The sequence below is a fragment of the Salmo trutta genome, chromosome 20 (genome assembly GCF_901001165.1).
Source record: "Salmo trutta chromosome 20, fSalTru1.1, whole genome shotgun sequence".
Taxonomy (NCBI): Eukaryota; Metazoa; Chordata; class Actinopteri; order Salmoniformes; family Salmonidae; genus Salmo; species Salmo trutta.
The window spans coordinates 34,658,830-34,679,623 of NC_042976.1; the positions used below are offsets into that span (position 1 = coordinate 34,658,830).

Genomic DNA, 20,794 nt, shown 5'->3' on the forward strand with positions numbered 1-20,794 from the left:
CAGGCTAATTGGTGCTTGCTCCGGGATGGAAACGCTAGCCAGGAGTAGTCACCCGGATTGCGGTTAGCTAGTTGCGAAGATCCAGATGAAAATGTTCAGAGTTTGCGGTAGGAATCCGGGGATATGGGGAAAAAGATATAAAATAATAATTGGTCCGTTATGCTCTGGTTTGAGTCACGTTGTTCGAACTGGCGAGAGCTTTCCGAGATAAAGGTTAGCTGATGACCGCTAGCAATAGTTTGCTGACTGATAGCTAGTAGGTAGTTAGCTGGCTAGCTTCAGTTGAGGGATTCCAGATCCGAAGTAAATAGAAATACTTTAGAAAAAAAATAGATCCACACCACATTGGGTGAGGCGGGTTGCAGGAGAGTATTTAGAAGTTGAGGTTTTAGGAAAATATTTTTAAAAGATATGCGAAGAAATAGAGGTAAAAAAATATATACAAGGGACACGACAGGACAAAGACGTCTGACTGCCACGCCATCTTGGAGGAACACAGGAGGTATATACAGGAGGTAGCGGTACCGAGTCAACGTGCGGGGCTACAGGTTAGTCGAGGTAATTTGTACATGTAGGTAGGGGTAAAGTGACTATGCAGAGATAATAAACAGTGAGTAGCAGCAGTGTAAAAACAAAGGGGTGTAAATGCAAATAGTCCAGGTGGCCATTTGATTAATTGTTCAGCAGTCTTATGGCTTGGGGGTAGATGGTGTTAAGGAGCTTTTTGGACGTAGACTTGGTACTTCGGTACTGCTTTCCGTGCAGTAGCAGAGAGAACCGTCTATGACTTGAGTGACTGGAGTCTTTGACCATTTTTTGTGCCTTCCTCTAACACCGCCTTGTATATTGGGCTGTACGCACTACCCTCTGTAACGCCTTACGGTTGGATGCCGAGCAGTTGCCATACCAGGCGGTGATGCAACCGGTCAGGATGCTCACGATGGTGCAGCTGTAGATCTTTTTGAGGATCTGGGGACCCATGCCAAATATTTTCAGTCTCCTGAGGGGGAAAAGGTGTTGTCATGCCCTCTTCACGACACGTGTTTGGAACATGACAGTTTGTTTGTGATTTGGACACCAAGGAAGTTGAAACTCTCGACCCGCTCCACTACAGCCCCGTCTATGTGAATGGGGGCATGTTTGGCCCTCTTTTTAATGTAGTCCACCATCATCTCCTTTGTCTTGCTCACATTGAGGGAGAGGTTGTTGTCCTGGCACCATACAGCCAGGTCTCAAACCCTCAAACTTCAGGCCTGTAGCCCTGCATGGCAAAGTCGATATCCACGTTTATAAACACAAGGTTGTTACAGTTATTGTTATTTGTAGTCGTAAACATTATTTTCAGTTAATTCGATGAGGGGAGGGTGTGCAATACATTTTACAGTGGTTTTGTTTGCCAAAGAGTACATTGCTTTCTCAATGGATGGAGGCATTCCTCAGATGCCAGGCATATAAACATGTTGAGACACACTAGTGGTGGAAAAAGTACCCAATTGTCATACCTGAGTAAAAGTAAAGATACCTTAAAAGAAAATGACTCAAGTAAAAGTGAAAGTCAACCAGAAAAATATTACTTGAGTAAAAGTCTAAAAGTATTTGGTTTTAAATAAACTTAAGTATCAAAAGTAAATATAATTGAAAAAATATACTTAGGTACAGTATCAAAAGTAAAGTATAGACAGTTAATAAAAGCAAATCAGACGGCACAATTTTCTTGTATTTTTTTAATTTACAGGTAGCCTGGGGCACACTACAACACGCAGACATAATTTACAAACAAAGGATTTGTGTTTAGTGAGTCCTCCAGATCTGAGGCAGTAGGGATGACCAGTGATGTTATCTTGATAAGTGTGTGAAGTGGACCATTTTCCTGTCCTGCTAAGCAATGAAAATGTAACGAGTACTTTTGGGTGTCAGGGAAAATGTATGGAGTAAAAAGTACATTATTTTCTTTAGGAATGTATAGTAGTGAAGTAAAAGCAGTCAAAAATATGAATAGTAAAGTAAAGTACAGATACCTAAAAATAAATACTTAAGTACTGTAGTACTTTACACCACTGAAAGACACACACACACACACACACACACACACACACACACACACACACACACACACACACACACACACACTTCATCATGCATCCCTCTACATAACTGCCCCCCCCCCCCCCCCACGGACACTCAGTCATAAACCCAGCCCCTAGAGTCTAGACCCTGCTGTTAGTCAGCCAGATACTGTAATGTGACGGGCTTGTCATTTGATACGGGTCTGTCGAGAGGTTAAGGTGGTTGACTGGAGAGAGGTTCTTTCCTATGTGGAGGTTAGCTGTGGCCAGGGTGGCGACACACTCCACTGGCTGCTAACTAGGAAGACACCCTGGCATACCAGAGAGAAGGGAAGGTAGGACCCTTAGTATTTATTGTGCAGACCTTGAGACATCTCTATTATGGGCACAAGGAGGCAGTAAAACTAGTCGTGCTCAAGACTGGCATTCTTAGAGCCGTGTCACATTCAGATAGCTTCAGCACTAAAACGTAAAGGGGGATTCTCCATGGGCGGGCTAATATCTATGGGCAGGCTATTCATCATGATTGGATTTTTTAACTGCAACAGACGGAGCATGCACACACATGCCTTTCAATTACAGTATTAGCGTAACTATATCCTTGTTCGGGCTCAGAGTGCAGTGGCCCACTTTCACAGACACTGGGCATCTCAAGGGCATCTAGAGGTGGAGGCTGGAACTGAGGCTGGAACTAGTAGCTAGCTACACCATAGGCTTAATACAGTAGGTTGGCCCTTTGATAGGCTTGTTGGTATTGTGGTCATCAGAAAGTATTCATATCCCCTGAATTCAAAATTGAATAAATATATATTTTTCTCAACAATCTACACACAATACCCCATAATGACAAAGTGAAAATATGTTTTTAGAAATTAGAGCAAATTTATTGAAAATGAAATACAGAAATATCTAATTTATAGCCTAATTATTCATACTCCTGAGTAAATACTTTATAGGAGCACCTTCGGCAGCGATTACAGCTGTGAGTCTTTCTGGGTAAGTATCAAAGCGCTTTCCACACCTGGATTGTGCAACATTTGCCCATTATACTTTAAAAAAATATTCAAGCTCTTTCAAATTGGTTGTTGATCATTTTCAGGTATTGCCATAGATTTTCAAGTACATTTAAGTCAAAAGTCAGTCACTCAGGAACATTCACTGTCTTCTTGATAAGCGCCTCAAGCGTAGATTTGACCTAGTGTTTTAGGTTAATGTCCTGCTGAAAGTAGAATTCATCTCCCAGCAGACTGAACCAGGTTTTCCTCTAGGAATTTGCCTGTGCTTAGCTCCATTCTGTTTATTTTTAATCCTGAAAAACTCCCCAGTCCTTAATGATTACAAGCATACCCATAACATGAAGCAGCCACCACTATACTTGTAAAATATGTGACTGACGTCTCGATTCGGTCTTCTATTGCAAAATATAAGGCACAGATCTGGGTAAGGCTACCAAAACATTTCTGCAACATTGAAGGTCCCCAAAAACACAAAAACACAGTGGCCTCCATCATTCTTAAATGGAAGAAGTTTGGAACCACCAAGACTCTTCTTAGAGCTGGCCATCTGGCCAAACTGAGCAATCGGGTGGAGAGGGGCTTTGGTCCGGATGGTCACTCTGACAGAGCTCTAGAGTTCCTCTGTGGAGATGTGAGACCCTTCCAGAAGGACAACCATCTTTGCAGCACTCCACCAATCAGGCCTTTATGGTAGAGTGACCAGACAGAAGCCACTCTTCAGTAAAAGGCACATGACAGCCCACTTGGAGTTTGCCAAAAGGCACCTAAAGGCTCTCAGACCATGAGAAACAAGATTGTCTGGTCTGATGAAACCAAGATTAAACTCTTTGGCCTGAATGCCAAGCGTCACATCTGAAGGAAACCTGGCACTATCCTTACGGTGAAGCATGGTGGGAACAGCATCATGCTGTGGGAATGTTTTTCAGCGGCAGGGACTGAGACTAGTCAGGATCGAGGGAAAGATGAATGGAGCAAAGTACAGAGATCCTTGATGAAAACCTGCTCCAGAGCGCTCAGGACCTCAGACAGGGGCAAAGGTTCACCTTCCGACAAGACAACGACCCTAAGCAGACAGCCAAGACAACGCAGGAGTGGCATCGGGACAAGTGTCTGAATATCCTTGAGTGGTTCAGCCACAGCCCAGACTAGAACCATATCAAACATCTCTGGAGAGACCTGAAAATAGCTGTGCAGCAACGCTACCCATCCAACCTGATAGAGCTTGAGAGGATCTGCAGAGAAGAATGTGAGAAACTCCCCAAGTGCAGGTGTGCCAAGCTTGTAGTGTCATACCCAATAAGTCGTGGCTGTAATCGCTGCCAAAGGTGCTTCAACAAAGTACAGAGTAAAGGGTCTGCATACTTATGTAAAGTTAGCAAAACAGTCTTAAAACCTGTTTTTGATTTGTCATTATGGGGTATTGTGTGTATATTAATGAGGATAAAAACTATGTAATCCATTTTGGAATAAGGCTGTAATCTAACAAAATATGGAAAAGTCAAGGGGTCTGAATACTTCCTGCAGGCACTGTATGTAGGGTTGCAAAGTGAGGATATATTACTGTAAACTTATCTTTACACTTCCAGAATCTTTGTGACTTTCAAGTTTTTTTTAATGTATTGTATCACATTACATATAGTGTTCTTTTTGGGTACTTCAGGTTATCGCAAGTATCTGAAACTATCTCTGTCCCTATCAGAAGTAAAATATATAAAATAATCAAATAAGATTTTAAAATACAAATTTGAATGACAAAGCTGTAAAACATTATCCTAAATATAAACCATCAACTTAATGAATACCATTGGTGTTTAATATGAGGGTTTCAGCATGAAATAGTATTTATATATAAAATGTTTTACAAGGACTTATTTATTTTAATATAGAAATATGTCTGTGTTGTAAATATTTGCCACCAAACTGGTTGCAGTTGTGAAAAAGTCAATGGTTGGAAGAGTTGGAGAGTTAATTGAAAATAATGCCATTGAGATGCTTTTTTTTCTCATAAATTAGGCTATTTTCTCTTGAACAATATGGTGTTTCCACTAGAAACTAATGGACGATATAGAAAATGAATGCTATATATGAATAAAGTTTTAAAAGTATAAATTACCAAACTTAGCATAGATTGCCATATTTTACCTAAGATTCATCTAACTTTGGTAAATTACTACTAGTATTTTTGCAATCCTACGAATAGTTAACAATGGAAATAGTTCCACCTTGCCCTCTTATAGGCTGTTGTGGAAGTTTCACCATATTGTTATAAATTTTATGTGGCACATACAGTATATGTGGCATGTTTCTAGCCAATGGGGAGCCTCAGTTCCAGTGCCCCACAGCAAGTACCATACTGTTCACTGGTGACACTGTTCGTTATATTGAGTAATTCTCTGAGCGACCAATCCTAGCCAGCTCGAACGCGACTGGCACTGGGCATAAAAATACATAAGGTGTCTGGACCAGATTTTTTTGGTCTGGATCCTGGATGTCATCCAGGCAGGCGGATCTTTGGTAGGGGGAAAGATTGTTTTCAGCCCCCTTGCCCTCTCTCCCACTGCCCTGGCCTGGGTAATTACAGCTCTACTGTTCATGGTATGTTTACACAGATGAGAAACACCTGTTGCTTCTCCCCAAGCAGAAATCAGTCAGCCGCGGCTATTTTGGCAACGTCAGGATTATTAGGTGATCCCAAGGTGCCCTAGGCAAGCGTCGTTACATTGATAGCAGTTTTCCAATTGCACTTTGGTTTATTGTATAACGTAAACAAACATTCAAATAAATGTCTGCCTATTAATATGCTAGCTAGATAGCGTAGCTGTCTTTGGGCTTGCACGAGGCGATTCCTTGGCAACGTGCTAAGACTTGTGACGCAAGTCGGCCTATAGGGATCATGCTTGCGTCAATATAGTTGAGTCAAGTATGGCAGACGGCTGTTGCAGATTTACGAAATAAATGTAGTACTTCCCAGATCATCGTCCTTCAAACTACCCCTTCAGGTCATTAACTCCAAAAACAAGTTCCTCCTGCTGACATGAAGTTTTGACAGAGGTAACGGGCAGAGAGAGAGTGAGATTGTGAATAATATACATTTTGATCTGAATTGAATGTCTAGAGAACATTTAAATTCATGATTTTATTATTAATATACAATTCCTTTTAGCTAGTCTACCGCCAATAACAATGTTAAAATCTCCATGGGTTTTTTGTTTACATCTGATTGTGATGGTTGAATAGTTCCAACAGTGATTTGGAGCTGTGGATTGATACATTTACTTTAATCAACCTCTGTTATTCTTGTGTGTATTAGTAGAAACAACACGCTCCAGTCACAGAGCTTTGTTGCTGGAAAGTATTGTTTACAAGGTCAAACAGTTGCAGCCAGTTATTTTGATCTGCTGCGTTTGTAATGCCACTCTGTGCCGTGTCAATACCTAGATGAGTGGGTTTCCGCCACATATGTTATAACCACTCCTATTGGTCATTCCATTTGTTTTTGAATTACATGTGCATCAATTTATACATTTGTGATTAGACACAATCTAATAAATTATTGTGATAAACAAAAATCACACAATTTATGAATTGTGTAGTTACACTATTTGTAACTACCTTGTAAACAGTACATGTTAGGGACACCGAAGAACAGTGCAACAGTTAAAAGGACACCAAAGCCTGGTGTCTCTATTTATCAACCAGTGGTAAGAGAGGAGTGTCATTTGGCACATTCCTAAAGGGCCAAGGCTGTAGAGGCATTAATCGTCATGCCATCCTTTCAGGTTGAGAGGCTGCAAAATTCACATGGCCAATGGCCTTACCTAAAGTTGCACTGACAAGCAGGCTGGCAGTGAGATTGTTTGTTGGGCGTATAAGAGAGTAGACATATAGACAGGTGGTCTGGGGCATTGGTCTCAGAGGAAAGAGAGGATAGAGAGACAGTTGGTGTTGGGCATGTCTTTGGGGATGGCAGGATGCCACTGTAATTAATCAGGAGTGATGGCATGTAGGGGGACTGGATTGGGATAATCAGAAGCAGATGCTTGTACTGATCACTATTCTGAGAGGACCTGCTGTATTTCTGCAGTCTGTGTGTTTGGTTATTTTGTGTATACGGTGTCTATTTTAATCATTCTGTGGAATAGAATAGCAGAGTAAAGAACTGTCAATGTTGTTCTTCCTACTTAGCTTTAACTGATATCATATACTGTATGTGCCAACTCCTTAGGGTTGCGTCTGGAGCTAGGGTTAGGGTTGCAGCTAGAGCTAGGGTCAGGGTTAGGGTTGTGGCTGGGGTTAGAGTCAGGGTTAAGATTGCGGCTGGGGCTAGGGTCAGGGTTAGGGTTGTGGCTGGGGTTAGAGTCAGGGTTAAGATTGCGGCTGGGGCTAGGGTCAGGGTTAGAGTTGCGGCTGGCGGTTAGGGTTAGGTCTGCAACTGAAGCTAGGGTTGGTGTTTGTATGTGTGTATCAGTGTGACTGTTACCAGGCAAAACAAGGTTCCCTTATCACCTAACTGTCCCCCTGTACTTCTCTCTCTTGCCTACACAGGTTATGCCACTCCACAGGCTTCCTGAAACCCCTACTGTGAAAGAGAAGGGCTGATCCCCAAGCTCTAGCTACTCTCCTCCCACCTCCATCCACCCCCCTGTCCCTCCCTAACCACACATAGCCCCCCACTCCGCCGGACCCCGGACCCCATGGCTGCAGGAGGCCATGCCCCTGAGAAGGATGTGTTGATCAACCTGCATCAGGTAAGATTGATTCATTCATTGATTTATTTATGATATTTATTTTCCTTCAGGAGGACATTACTTCCGCAGCTCAACATAGGTTACACGTGCAAAAGTATTCATCCCCCTTGGTGTTTTTCCTATTTTGTTACATTACGACCTGTAATTGAAATTGATTTTTATTTGTATTTCATGTAATGGACATACAAAATTGTCCAAATTGGTGAAGTGAAATAAAAAAAATTACATATTTCAAAAAAGTATAAAAAAAAAGGAAAAGTGGTCGTGCATATGTATTCACCCCCTTTGCTATGAAGCCCCTAAATATGATCTGGTACAACCAATTACCTTCAGAAGTCACATAATTAGTTAAATTGGACACAGATAGACTTTATTTAAGTGTCACATGATCTCAGTATATATACACCTGTTCTGAAAGGCCCCAGAGTCTGCAACATCACTAAGCAAGGGGCACCACCAAGTAAGCGGCACCATGAAGACAAAGGAGTTCTCCAAAGAGGTCAGGGACAAAGTTGTGAAGTACAGATCAGGGTTGGGTTATAAAAAAATATCTGAAACATTGAACATCCCACGGACAACCAATAAATCCATATTTTTTAAATGGAAAGAATATGGCACCACAACAAACCTGCCAAGAGATGGCCGCCCACCAAAACTCACGGACCAGGCAAGGAGGGCATTAATCAGAGAGGCAACAAAGAGACCAAAGATAACCCTGAAGGAGCTGCAAAGCTCCACAGCGGAGATTGGAGTATCTGTCCATCGGACCACTTTAAGCTGTACACTCCACAGAGCTGAGCTTTACAGAAGAGTGGCCCGAAAAAAGCCGTTGCTTCAAGAAAAAAATAAGTACACATGTTTGGTGTTCACCAAAAGGCATGTGGGAGACTCCCCAAACATATGGAAGAAGGTACTCTGGTCAGATGAGACTAAAATTTCGCTTTTTGCCATCAATGAAAACGCTATGTCTGGCGTAAACCCAACACCTCTCATCACCCCGAGAACCGCATCCCCACAGTGAAGCATGGTGGTGGCAGTATTATGCAGTGGGGATGTTTTTCATCGGCACAGACTGGGAAACTGGTCAGAATTGAAGGAATGATGGATGGCGCTAAATACAGGGACATTCTTGAGGGAAACCTGTTTCAGTCTTCCAGAGATTTGAGACTGGGACAGAGGTTCACTTTCCAGCAGGACAATGACCCTCAGCATACTGTTAAATCAACACTCGAGTGGTTTAAGGGGAAACATTTAAATGTCTTGGAATGGCCTAGTCAAAGCCCAGACCTCAATCCAATTGAGAATCTGTGGTATGACTTAATGATTGCGGTACACCAGTGGAACCCATCCAACTTGAAGGAGCTGGAGCAGTTTTGCCTTGAAGAATGGGCAAAAATCCCAGTGGCTAGATGTGTCAAACTTATATAGACAGACCCCAGGAGACTTGCAGCTGTAATTGTTGTAAAAGGTGGCTCTACAAAGTATTGACTTTGGGGCGGGGGGGGGGGGGGGTGAATAGTTATGTACGCTCAAGTTCTCAGGTTGTCTTATATCTTGTTTGTGTCACAATAAAACATATATTGCATCTTCAAAGTGGTAGGCATGTTGTGTAAATCAAATGATACGAACCCCCCCCCCAAAAAATCTGTTTTAATTCCAGGTTGTAAGGCAACAAAATAGGAAATATGCCCAGTGGGTGAACACTTTCACAAGCCGCTGTAACCATCACTAATACCTGAGACAGATATGAGTCAACTGTAACTGCAGTGGTTGCTCAACTAAAAGTTTGAGGTTATACCGCGGGACTTAGAGGTAATTTGTGGATTAGTACGGTACCCTACGTCACTGCTTCATTGCTCCAGACCAGCGTAAGGCGTAGTTAGAGCACTGATTATGGTTTTGGGTCCCACAATGAATGGGCGACATAAACCAAATAGAAACTGATAATTGTGCACGACTTCAAAATTGAATTTCAAATCACTGAATGATGAGGATGAAGGTGATTGAATTTAGAACAATAGTGTAAGAATTGCTATTCCTCTGTCCTGCACGCGCGCACCTGAAAAAAATACACTTATTTTTGTTTCTACTCGTCAGTATTACTTACTAAAACTGTTGTTACACTAAGGTTTTTATTGTAAGAGAAACTTAGACTACAATTAGGGTGTGGAAATGTTTGGATTTTTTTGCTCTTATTGTAGTACTGTAGCCTACTCCCGACTGGTCACATTGTACAACACCATTATGGGCTATTAGCAGGATAATAGATACTTTGTGCAAAGCAATTGATCAGCATTAAAAACTTTGTGGATGGGGCCTCCCGAGTGGCGCAGCGGTGTAAGACACTGCATCGCTGTGCAAACTGCATTGCTACAGATGCTGGGTTCGATACCTGTGCCGGCCACGACTGGGAGACCCATGAGGCGACGGTGGGCTTTTGGGTTCTCTCCCTCTGAAAACAGAAATAAATCATTCTAAATATCAAACTGGCTTTATTTACAAATGAGTGAGAATGTCTCACCCCATGTTCAAGAATGGGCTTTTTCTTGCTCACTTTAGGTTATTTGAAAACAAAATCATCTCTAAAATATTATTTTTTAAAACAAAGCGATTTATTATTAATTAATTTAGAATTATATCAAATTCCCTTAGATATTCTCACAGATCAGATTTGCCCTAATGAAAAATGCCCCTTAGATATTAATTTAGAATCCTCCAATCCTCTAAATGTAATTATTGGCAGTGAGTCACATCATTGAAAAAAATATATTTTTTAGATATACTGTAGGCCTACCATAGGTGACAAGAGTCTGATTAGTGTTGAGTAATATGCTGTTAAAAGTGGTGTAGATCTTTTTTTAAAAGCAAATTAAAGTTAGAAGCAATAAGATTTGAAGCAATAGCCTACCCGTGTGTGGTCAACTATTTCAGCACCGTTTCGCGCTGCTCTGAGACAAGCATGGGGACTGGTCTTGATAAATCAATGCGATTTTTAGTTTCACTGAATCTCCGTTTGGGTATTGGTTAGACTACAATTAGGGTGTGGGAATGCTCTTAGTAGGGTAGCCTACTCCCGACCATTACGTGCCATAGAATTCTGTGGCAGCCCGCAAGGTGTACTGCAGTATGATGCAACATTAACAGGAAGAACCACTGTACTACATGTGCCCATCTCATTGATATCAAATTATTAGAGATACAAATTGTTTTTGCACCCACAGGTGTGCCATCTTGTAGCATCATATCCAAGAAGACTCGAGGCTATAATCGCTGACAAAGGTGCTTAAACAATGTACTGAGTAAAGGATCTGAATACTTATGTAAAGTATTCAGATGGCGTCGAAGGAGATTGCTGCCGTTTTACGATCCTGTAACCAATTGTGCATATTTTTTCGCTTTATTTTGTACATAATCTTTCTGCCACCCTGTCTTATGACCGAAAATAGCTTTTTTTATTAGCAGGACAGCGATTACTCACCCCATACTGGAGGAATACTTTTCTTCAACGAGTCAGACGGGAAGGATTTACTTCAGATGCCTGACAAGGCCCTCATCCCCGTAATTCGCAGGAGAAAGAGACAAAGGTATCGTGGACGAATATTCTGGTGCCTTGTAAGGATCCGTCGCCGAGAGGGTAATCTACCTTTACTATCGGTCCTATTAGCCAACGTACAATCAATCGATAATAAAAACAGACGAACTACGATCACGTATATCCTACCAACGGGACATTAAAAATGGTAATATCTTATGTTTCACCGAGTCGTGGCTGAATGACAACATGAATAACATATAGCTGGCAGGTTTTCAGCATTTTCAGCAGGATAGAACAGCGGCCTTTGGTAAGACAAGGGGTGGCGGACTATGTATTGTGGAAGACCAGGGGGTTTGGTCAAGACGTTTACCCATATCAGACACGGACAGAGAAGGATTAGCTCAGTTTCAAGGGTGTTTATTTAAATAATAGATCAAAAAGAAAAGGATAGGTCTCCCCTATGAGACCCTCTCCGGGATGCCGTCTTATGGTATTACGGGTCTGGCTGTATCCCGTCCGGCACAAAACTGAACTCCCTCTTCTTACCTCTGCAACCGCCAACAATACCACGGGAGTCCTTTCTTCCCCCATTCCCCCTGTGTGCTGCCCTTCTGGCAGCTTTATGGGCCTTGCACAGATGGAGAGCAATCTGCCCTTGATTACTCACCAGCTCCAAATCAGCCACCATTTGTCCTGGCTGGAGAGCCCGTTGAGACCTGGCATGTCCAGCAGATGGAGCCATCGCCTCGATGTATACTCCATCTGTTACCAGGCCTCGACGAGTCTCCCCCTGGTGGCTGACCTGCTGTACGCCACAGTATATTTGTAAATAACAGTTGGTGCACGAAATCTAAGGAAGTGTCAAGGTTTTGCTCGCCTGAGGTAGAGTATCTCATAATAAGCTGTAGACCACACTATTTACCAAGAGTTTTCATCTGTATTTTTTATGGCTGTCTACATACCACCACAAACCGATGGTGTCACTAAGACCGCACTCAATGAGTTGTATACGGCCATAAGTAAACAGTAAAACGCTAGTGGCAGGGGACTTTAATGCAGGAAAACTCATCAGTTTTACCGAATTTCAATCAGCATGTTAAACATGCAACCAGAGGGAAAAAAACTCTAGACCACCTTTACTCCACACACAGAAACACGTACAAAGTTCTCCCTCGCCCTCCATTTGGCAAATCTGACCATAATTATATTCTCCTGATTCCTGCTTACAAACAAAAACTTAAGCAGGAAGCACCAGTGACTCGGTCAATAAGAAAGTGGTAAAATGAAGCAAATGCTACGCTACAGGACTATTTTGCTAGCACAGACTGGAATATATTCCGGGATTTTTCCGATTGCATTGAGGAGTACACCACATCAGTCACTGGCTTTATCAATAAGTGCATCGATGACGTCGTCCCCACAGTGACCGTAGGTAAATACCAAAACTAGAAGCCATGGATTACAGGCAACATCCGCACTGAGCTAAAGGGTAGAGCTGCCGCTTTCAAGGAGCAGGACTCTAACCCGGAAGCTTATAAGAAATCCCGTTATGTCCTGCAACGAACCATCAAATAGTAAAAACGGCAATACAAGACTAAGATTGAATCGTTCTACACTGTCTCCAACGCTCGTCGGATATGGCAGGGCTTGCAGACTATTAGACTGCAAAGGGAAGCACAGCCACAAGCTGCCCAGTGACACGAGCCTACCAAATGAGCTAAATTACTTCTATGCTCGCTTCAAGGCAAGTAACACTGAAGCATGCGTGAGAGAATCAGCTGTTCTGGACGACTGTGTGAACATGCTCTCCGTAGCCGATGTGAAAAAGACCTTTAAACAGGTCAACGTTCAGAAAGCCGCAGGGCCAGAAGGATTGTCAGGACGTGTACGCCGAGCATGCACTGACCAACTGGCAGGTGCCTTCACTGACATTTTCAACCTCTACCTGTCTGAGTCTGTAATATCAACATGTTTTAAGCAGACCACCATAGTCCCTGTGCCCAAGAACACGAAGGTAACCTGCCTAAATGACTACCAACCCATAGCACTCACGTATGTAGCCATGAAGTGCTTTGAAAGGCTGCTCATGGCTCACATCAACACCATTATCCCAGAAACCCTAGACCCACTGCAATTTGCATACTGCCCCAACAGATCCAGAGCTGAAGCAATCTCTATTGCACTCCACACTGCCCTTTCACACCAGAACAATAGGAACACGTATGTAAGAATGCTAATCATTGACTACAGCTCAGCGTTCAACACCATAGTGCCCACAAAGCTCATCTCTAAGCTAAGGACCCTGGGACTAAACACCTCCCTCTGCAACTGGATCCTGGACTTCCTGATGGGCTGCCCCCAGGTGGTAAGGGTAGATAACAACACATCCGCCACACTGATCATCAATACGGGGGCCCCTCAGGGGTGCATGCTCAGTCCCTCCTGTACTCCCTGTTCACTCATGACTGCATGGCCAGGTGAGACTCCAACACCATCGTTAAGTTTGCCGATGACACAACAGTGGTAGGCCTGATCACCGACAATGATGAGACAGCCTATAGGGAGGAGGTCAGAGACCTGGCCGTGTGTTGCCAGGACAACAACCCTTCCCTCAACGTGATCAAGACAAAGGAGATGATTGTGAACTACAGGAAAAGGATGACCGAGCATGCCCCAATTGTCATCGACGGGGCTGTAGTGGAGCAGGTTGAGCGCTTCAAGGTCCTTGGTGTCAACATCACCTACAGACTATCATGGGCCAAGCACACCAAGACAGTCGTGAAGAGGGCACGACAAAACCTCTTCCCCCTCAGGAGGCTGAAAAGATTTGGCATGGGTTCACAGATCCTCAAAAGGTTCTACAGCTGCACCATTGAGAGCATCCTGACTGGTTGCATCACTGCCTGGTATGGCAACTGCTTGGCCTCCGACCGCAAGGCACTACAGAGGCTAGTGTGTACGGCCCAGTACATCACTGGGGCCAAGCTTCCTGACATCCAGGACCTCTATACCAGGCGGTGTCAGAGGAAGGCCCTAATAATTGTCAAAGACTCCAGCCAACCTAGTCATAGATTGTTCTCTTTGCTACCACACAGCAAGTGGTACCGGAGCGCCAAGTCTATGTCCAAGAGGCTTCCAAACAGCTTCTACCCTGAAGCCATAAGACTCCTGAACATCTAATCAAATGGCTACCCAGGCTATTTGAATCCCCCCCATTACACTGCTGCTGCTCTCTGTTTATTATCTATACATAGTCACTTTATTTTATTCATTGTTATTTTTATTTCACCTTTATTTAACCAGATAGGCTAGTTGAGAACAAGTTCTCATTTGCAACTGCGACCTGGCCAAGATAAAGCAAAGCAGTTCGACACATACAACAACACATAGTTACACATGGATTAAACAAACATACAATCAATAATACAGTAGACAAATCTATGTACAGCATGTGCAAATGAGGTAGGATAAGAGAGGTAAGGCAATAAATAGGCCATAGTGGCAAAGTAATTACAATATAGCAATTAAACACTGGAATGGTAGAATGTGCAGAACATGAATGTGCAAGTAGAGATACTGGGGTGCCAGGGTTTCAAGCTGCAGCTAGATTTATATATGGCGACCGTCCACCCGGCTCCCTCAGGCCGTGAGAGGGTGTCCGCCCTCGTCTCGTGCCTCTCGGGGAAAGCCCTGGAGTGGGCCAACGCTGTGTGGGGAGAAGGAGATGCGGCGCTGGACCACTTCGAGGAACGCCTGGATGTAAGAGGTTTAACCTGTCATGACCCCACTGTTTCTTGGTAATGGAGGGCTCTCACGGGGTGGTTGCGAGAGTGCTCGGTGAGGTGTTTAGGGGTTTCTGTTGGTGCTACTACAGTGGAAAGTCCAGACCAGGTCTCCACCGTGCGCATTACCCCCGAATATGCCGATTTAGCTCTCGCCTTCTCCAAAAAGAAGGCGACTCAATTACCACCCCATCGAAGGGGGGATTGTGCGATAAATCTCCTGGTAGACGCCGCACTTCCCAGGAGTCACGTGTTCCCCTGTCACAGGCGGAGACGGCGGCTATGGAAACATGTCTCCGAATCCCTGCGTCAGGGGTTCATTCGGTCCTCTACTTCACCCTTCTCCTCAAGTTTATTTTTTGTGAAGATGAAGAAGGGAGGTCTGCGCACGTGTATTGACTATCGAGGCCTAAACCAGATCACTGTGAGGTACAGTTACCCGCTACCTCTCATAGCCACAGTCCGGTCCGGAGGAGAGATGCTGGGTTCCGATGGAGGAAGTGTTGGACCCTTCAATGCTGCGGGAGTTCCACTGTCTCCGTCCGGATCGCCCTGCACCCGAAGTCGGTTCCTCTCCTTGTTCGGGCGGCGTTCGGCGGTCGATGTCACTGGTCTTCTAGCCATCGCCGATCCACCTTTCATTTTCCATTTGTTTTGTCTTGTTTTCCCAGGTTTACATTCTGGTCTACACCTGGTTTACATTCCCTCATTATTTGACATGTATATAACCCTCTGTTCCCCCCCACCCCCCATGTCTGTGTGTGGAATTGTTTGTTGTTACGTGTATGTGCTCGTTAGACTGGTTTGCGCCGGGTTATGTCAATCTGTATTTGTTTAGTGTTCTTAGTGCTGGGTGTTTGTTCACCGTAATAAAGGGCTCCGTTTGCTACCCAATTCTGCTCTCCTGCGCCTGACTTCCCTGCAGCCAGTTACGCATACCTTACAACATGGCACATAAAAAATTGTGTTTGCATGAGTAATGCCAAAGCAAATTAATTTCCATGTGTCCTATCTGTGTTTGGAGTTCAAAACAATTAACCCAAACTAAAATAGCAGTGTTATTAAACGTCTTGTTGAAACATTAAGTAAAAGTTTTAAGGAAGTTATTCAAAAACCTCCAAATAATCACAATGTTTAGAGAATGTTCTCAGAACCTTATTTAATTACCTTAAAATAACCTATAATTTCCCAAAAAAATTCTCAGAACCTCCCTGCAACCTAAAAATGTACATTTCCAGAACAGGCAAAATGTTCACTTCCTTTCTCAGAACATTTAAAAGACTTGCCGTTTTTCCAGTCAGGAAACATATGGCTTCATTCCTAGAACCAATGGGAAACCGAAAATGTACAGTCCCACAACTTTCAAGGAACCAAATGTACTAGTTGGGACACTCCTTCATTAAAAAATGAAATACATATGTGTATTAATTTTAACTGATCAAAAATAGCTATAAATATCACAGTGGGCCTTGAAGGTAAGCAAGCGGGAAAATACTGTGGGTAAATACTAGTCTACTAGCTTGCCTTTTGGACATCAGAGGTTAACATCTTATAGCTCTCCAGTCAGTATCCGTCATGCTGCATCAGAATTAACCTCTAGCCTCTGGCCCTGACAGAACCTCTTAAGGATAATGCACTGTATGCTAGACGGTATGTGCCACTTCCCAGGTAGAACAAGTTGACAGATGGGTGGGAAATAAGGGCAGATGTTGCTGCCACCAGCTGTTATCACTGCTGAGAGATCAGATGTAACAACCTGCCAGTGAAGCCGGCCACTGAGCTGCTTAGCTACAGGGTGAGGCGCTCATGCTATGTTTCCTTACACTTGTATGGCCCCTGTAGATTATACTGTGGATGTACTGTATTTAGATGTGTTTGCATGTAGAGATAGATACCCTTGCTGTATTACAGTGTGTGCAACAGTGTTTGTGACAGCATTTAATTTGAGCTTACAGAAACACACTCATTTTGAATCATGCCCGAGCATGTGTGTGTGTGTGGCATTTCCCATGCACGCTAGGCTGGCTATCGAAGGATTTAACTCTTTGTTCATCTATCAGCTAGCATCGAGAGCTTAGCTTCTCCATGTCAGTGCCACATCTCCTTTGATTGGCTGTGAGAGAGTGAATTCAATATGTGCCCTTTCATAGACACATCTGCTATAAACAATAATCAATGCCATTTCACCTCTGCCTTTCTCTATCTAAATCCTTTTTTGTCCTTTCTTTCTCTTTTCTCTCTCATCTTTCTGAGCAGTCATCTCTCTCTCTCACGCTCTTTCTCTTGGCTCCTTTTCCCTCTCTCTCTGGGCAGTATGACGTAGTTTAAATGCTAAACCCGCCTCTTCTCATGACAAACCAGTCATTAGTTTGTTTTTCACTTTGACATTTTGCAGCAGTCACAAAAGATCCATCTAGGAATAGCCTGCTGTAAAAAACAGCATAGACCAGCATAAATTTCAAGCTGGTCCATGCTGGTCTATGTTGGTCAGCGCTGGTCAGATGCTGGTGGAGCTGATGAATCTGATCTGACCAGCATGGCCTAGCTCAGTGGTCACTAACCTTTTCTGAGGCAAGATCACTTTCTCAAAATGTAAGCCAAGATCTACTACACAGGTTTTTTTGTTAAATACCTTAAATAACGTCAGTATATGCAACATTAACCTATTAAAAACAGTGCTGTAGCAATGAGGTTTGTGCTATAGGCCCAATACATCACAGCATATTGCATTGTTGCATTGTTGTTTGGACAATTTTTATATTTGAAGTATGCTAAAAAATATCACCGGAAATAGATCAGTTGTTGTATTACTTGTGAGGCACAGCTGAGTGAGCTTACATTTAAATAAATAGCTTTTTATTGTAATTTTACTGGGCTGCTGGTGCCTGCATCTGATGGTTAGTCTCAGTGGAGGGAGAGAGCAGTAGACTGAGGGTCCGCCTCTCAACGTCCCTCCGCTCTCCCTTTTATCTCCAAAAAGGGACACCATCTTCCAGCTGATAGAGAAACTCTAGGGTGCACCTACCACCAATAACGCAAATAAATAAATACAAATAGGAACGCAAAGCTTTAGCGTAGATTTCTTTACATCATTTTTTGCCTATGAATGCCTTGGAGATCGACCAGTTGGTGACCACTTGTCTACCTGGTTATGCTGGCCAACCAGCCTTCTGTTTTATTTTATTTATTAGGATCCCCATTAGCCGACACCAATGGTGACAGCTAGTCTTACTGGGGTCCGACATATAACGGAAAATACTTTACAGACCAAAATACTTTCTCTGACTTCCTCCCTATAGGGTGTCTCATCGTTGTCGGTAATCAGGCCTAACACTGTTGTGTCATCAGCAACCTTAATGATGGTGTTGGAGTCGTGTTTGGCCACACAGTCGTGGGTGAACAGGGAGTACAAGAGGGGACTAAGTACACACCCCTGAGTGGCCCCAGTGTTGAGGATCAGCGTGGCAGATGTGTTGTTGCCTAGCCTTTCCACCTGGGGGCGGCCCATCAGGAAGTCCAGGATCCAGTTGCAGAGGGAGGTGTTTAGTCCCAGGATCCTTAGCTTAGTGATGAGCTTCGTGGGCACTCTGGTGTTGAACGCTGAGCTGTAGTCAATGAACAGCAGTCTCACATAGGTGTTCCTTTTGTCCAGGTGGGAAAGGGCAGTGTGGAGTGCGATTGAGATTGCGTCATCTGTGGATCTGTTGGGGCGGTATGCAAATTGGAGTGGGTCTAGGGTTTCTGGCATGATGGTGTTGATGTGAGCCATGACCAGCCTTTCAAAGCACTTCATGGCTACCAACGTGAGTGCTAATTTTGGCAGGTTACCTTCGATTCTTTGGGCACAGGGACTATGGTGGTCTGCTTGAAACATGTAGGTATTACAAACTCAGTCAGGGAGAGGTTGAAAATGTCAGTGAAGACACTTGCCAGTTGGTCCGCACATGCTTTGAGTACACGTTCTGGTAATCCATTTGGCCCGCGGCTTTGAATGTTGACCTGTTTAAAGGTCTTGCTCACATCAGCTACCGAGAGAGTTATCACACAGTCCAGAACAGCCGGTGCTCTTGTTCATGCTTCAGTGTTGCTTGCCTCGAAGCGAGCATAAAAGGCATTTCGCTCGTCTGGTAGGCTTGCGTCACTGGGCAGCTTGCGTCTGGGTTTCCCTTTGTAGTCCGTAATAGTTTTCAAGCCCTGCCACATCCGACGAGCGTCAGAGCTGGTGTAGTAGGATTCAACCTTAATCCTGTGTTGACGCTTTGCTTGTTTGATGGTTCGTCTGGATTAGTCTTATAAGCGTCTGGATTAGTGTCCCGCTCCTTGAAAGCGGCAGCTCTAGCCTTTACTTTGATGCAGATGTTGCCTGTAATCCATGGCTTCTGGTTGGGATATGTATGTACGGTCACTGTGGGGACGACGTCGTCGATGGACTTATTGATGAAGCCTACGACTGAGGTGGTATCCTCCTCAACGGCATTGGATGAATCGCCAAGCATATTCCAGACTGTGCTTGCAAAACAGTCCTGTAGCGTAGCATCCGCATCATCTGACCACTTCCGTATTGAGCGAGTCACTGGTACTTCCTGCTTTAGTTTTTGCTTGTAAGCAGGAATCAGGAGAATAGAATTTTGGTCAGATTTTCCAAATGGAGGGCGGGGGAGAGCTTTGTACACATCTGTGTGTGCAGTAAAGGTGGTCTACCGTTTTTTTTCCCTCTGGTTGCACATCTAACATGCTGGTAAAAATTTGGTAAAACTGATTTAAGTTTGCCTGCATTAAAGTCCCCGGTCCACTAGGATTGCTGCTTCTGGATGAGCATTTTCTTGTTTGCTTATGGCCTTATAGAGATGGTTGTGTGGTCTTAGTGCCAGCATCGGTCTGTGGTGGTAAATAGACAGCTACGAGTAATATAGATGAGAACTCTCTTAGTAGATAGTGTGGTCTACAGCTTATCATAAGGCGTTCTACCTCAGGCGAGCAATGCCTTGAGACTTCTTTAATATTAGACATCGGTCACCAGCTGTTATTGACAAAAAGACACACCCCCACCCCTCGTCTTACCAGAAATCCAATATAGATGGTGTTAAGAGATATATGGGAGGGGTTGAATGGTGCTGAAGGGTGGGACTAATAACAACAAGATAACAAATGTAAAATATACTGTGTCTATAAAATGTATATAGGTTCAGAATGTGTGTGAAATAGCACAATTAAAAATATATGGCAAAAAGAAATCAAACTGGATGGACATCAGAAATAAGAAGGCCAGGACTAAAAACAAACACAATATACAGTTGAAGTTGGAAGTTTAAATACATTTAGGTTGGAGTTATTAAAACTTGTTTTTCAAACACTCCACAAATTTCTTGTTAACAAAGTATAGTTTTGGCAAGTCGGTTAGGACATCTGTGTGCATGACACAAGTCATTTTTCCAACAATTGTTTACAGACATTATTTCACTTATAATTCACTGTATCACAATACCAGTGGGTCATAAATTGACATACACTAAGTTGACTGTGCCTTTAAATAGCTTGGAAAATTCCAGGGAATGATGTCATGGCTTTATAAGCTTCTGATAAGCTAATTGAGATAATTTGAGTCAATTGGAGGTGTACCTGTGGATGTATTTCAAGGCCTACCTTC

At 43.4% G+C, this 20,794-nt stretch overlaps 1 protein-coding gene across 1 annotated transcript in view; it reads left to right on the forward strand.

The window, feature by feature from the left end:
• The window catches only part of LOC115155941 (anion exchange protein 3-like), a 112,043-nt gene that overhangs the window by 17,443 nt on the left and 73,806 nt on the right, over positions 1–20,794 (forward strand). Inside the window, 1 exon segment of the mRNA XM_029703048.1 lies at positions 7,628–7,830. Within this exon segment, the coding sequence (XP_029558908.1) occupies positions 7,777–7,830 (54 nt within the window). The 5' untranslated portion in view covers positions 7,628–7,776.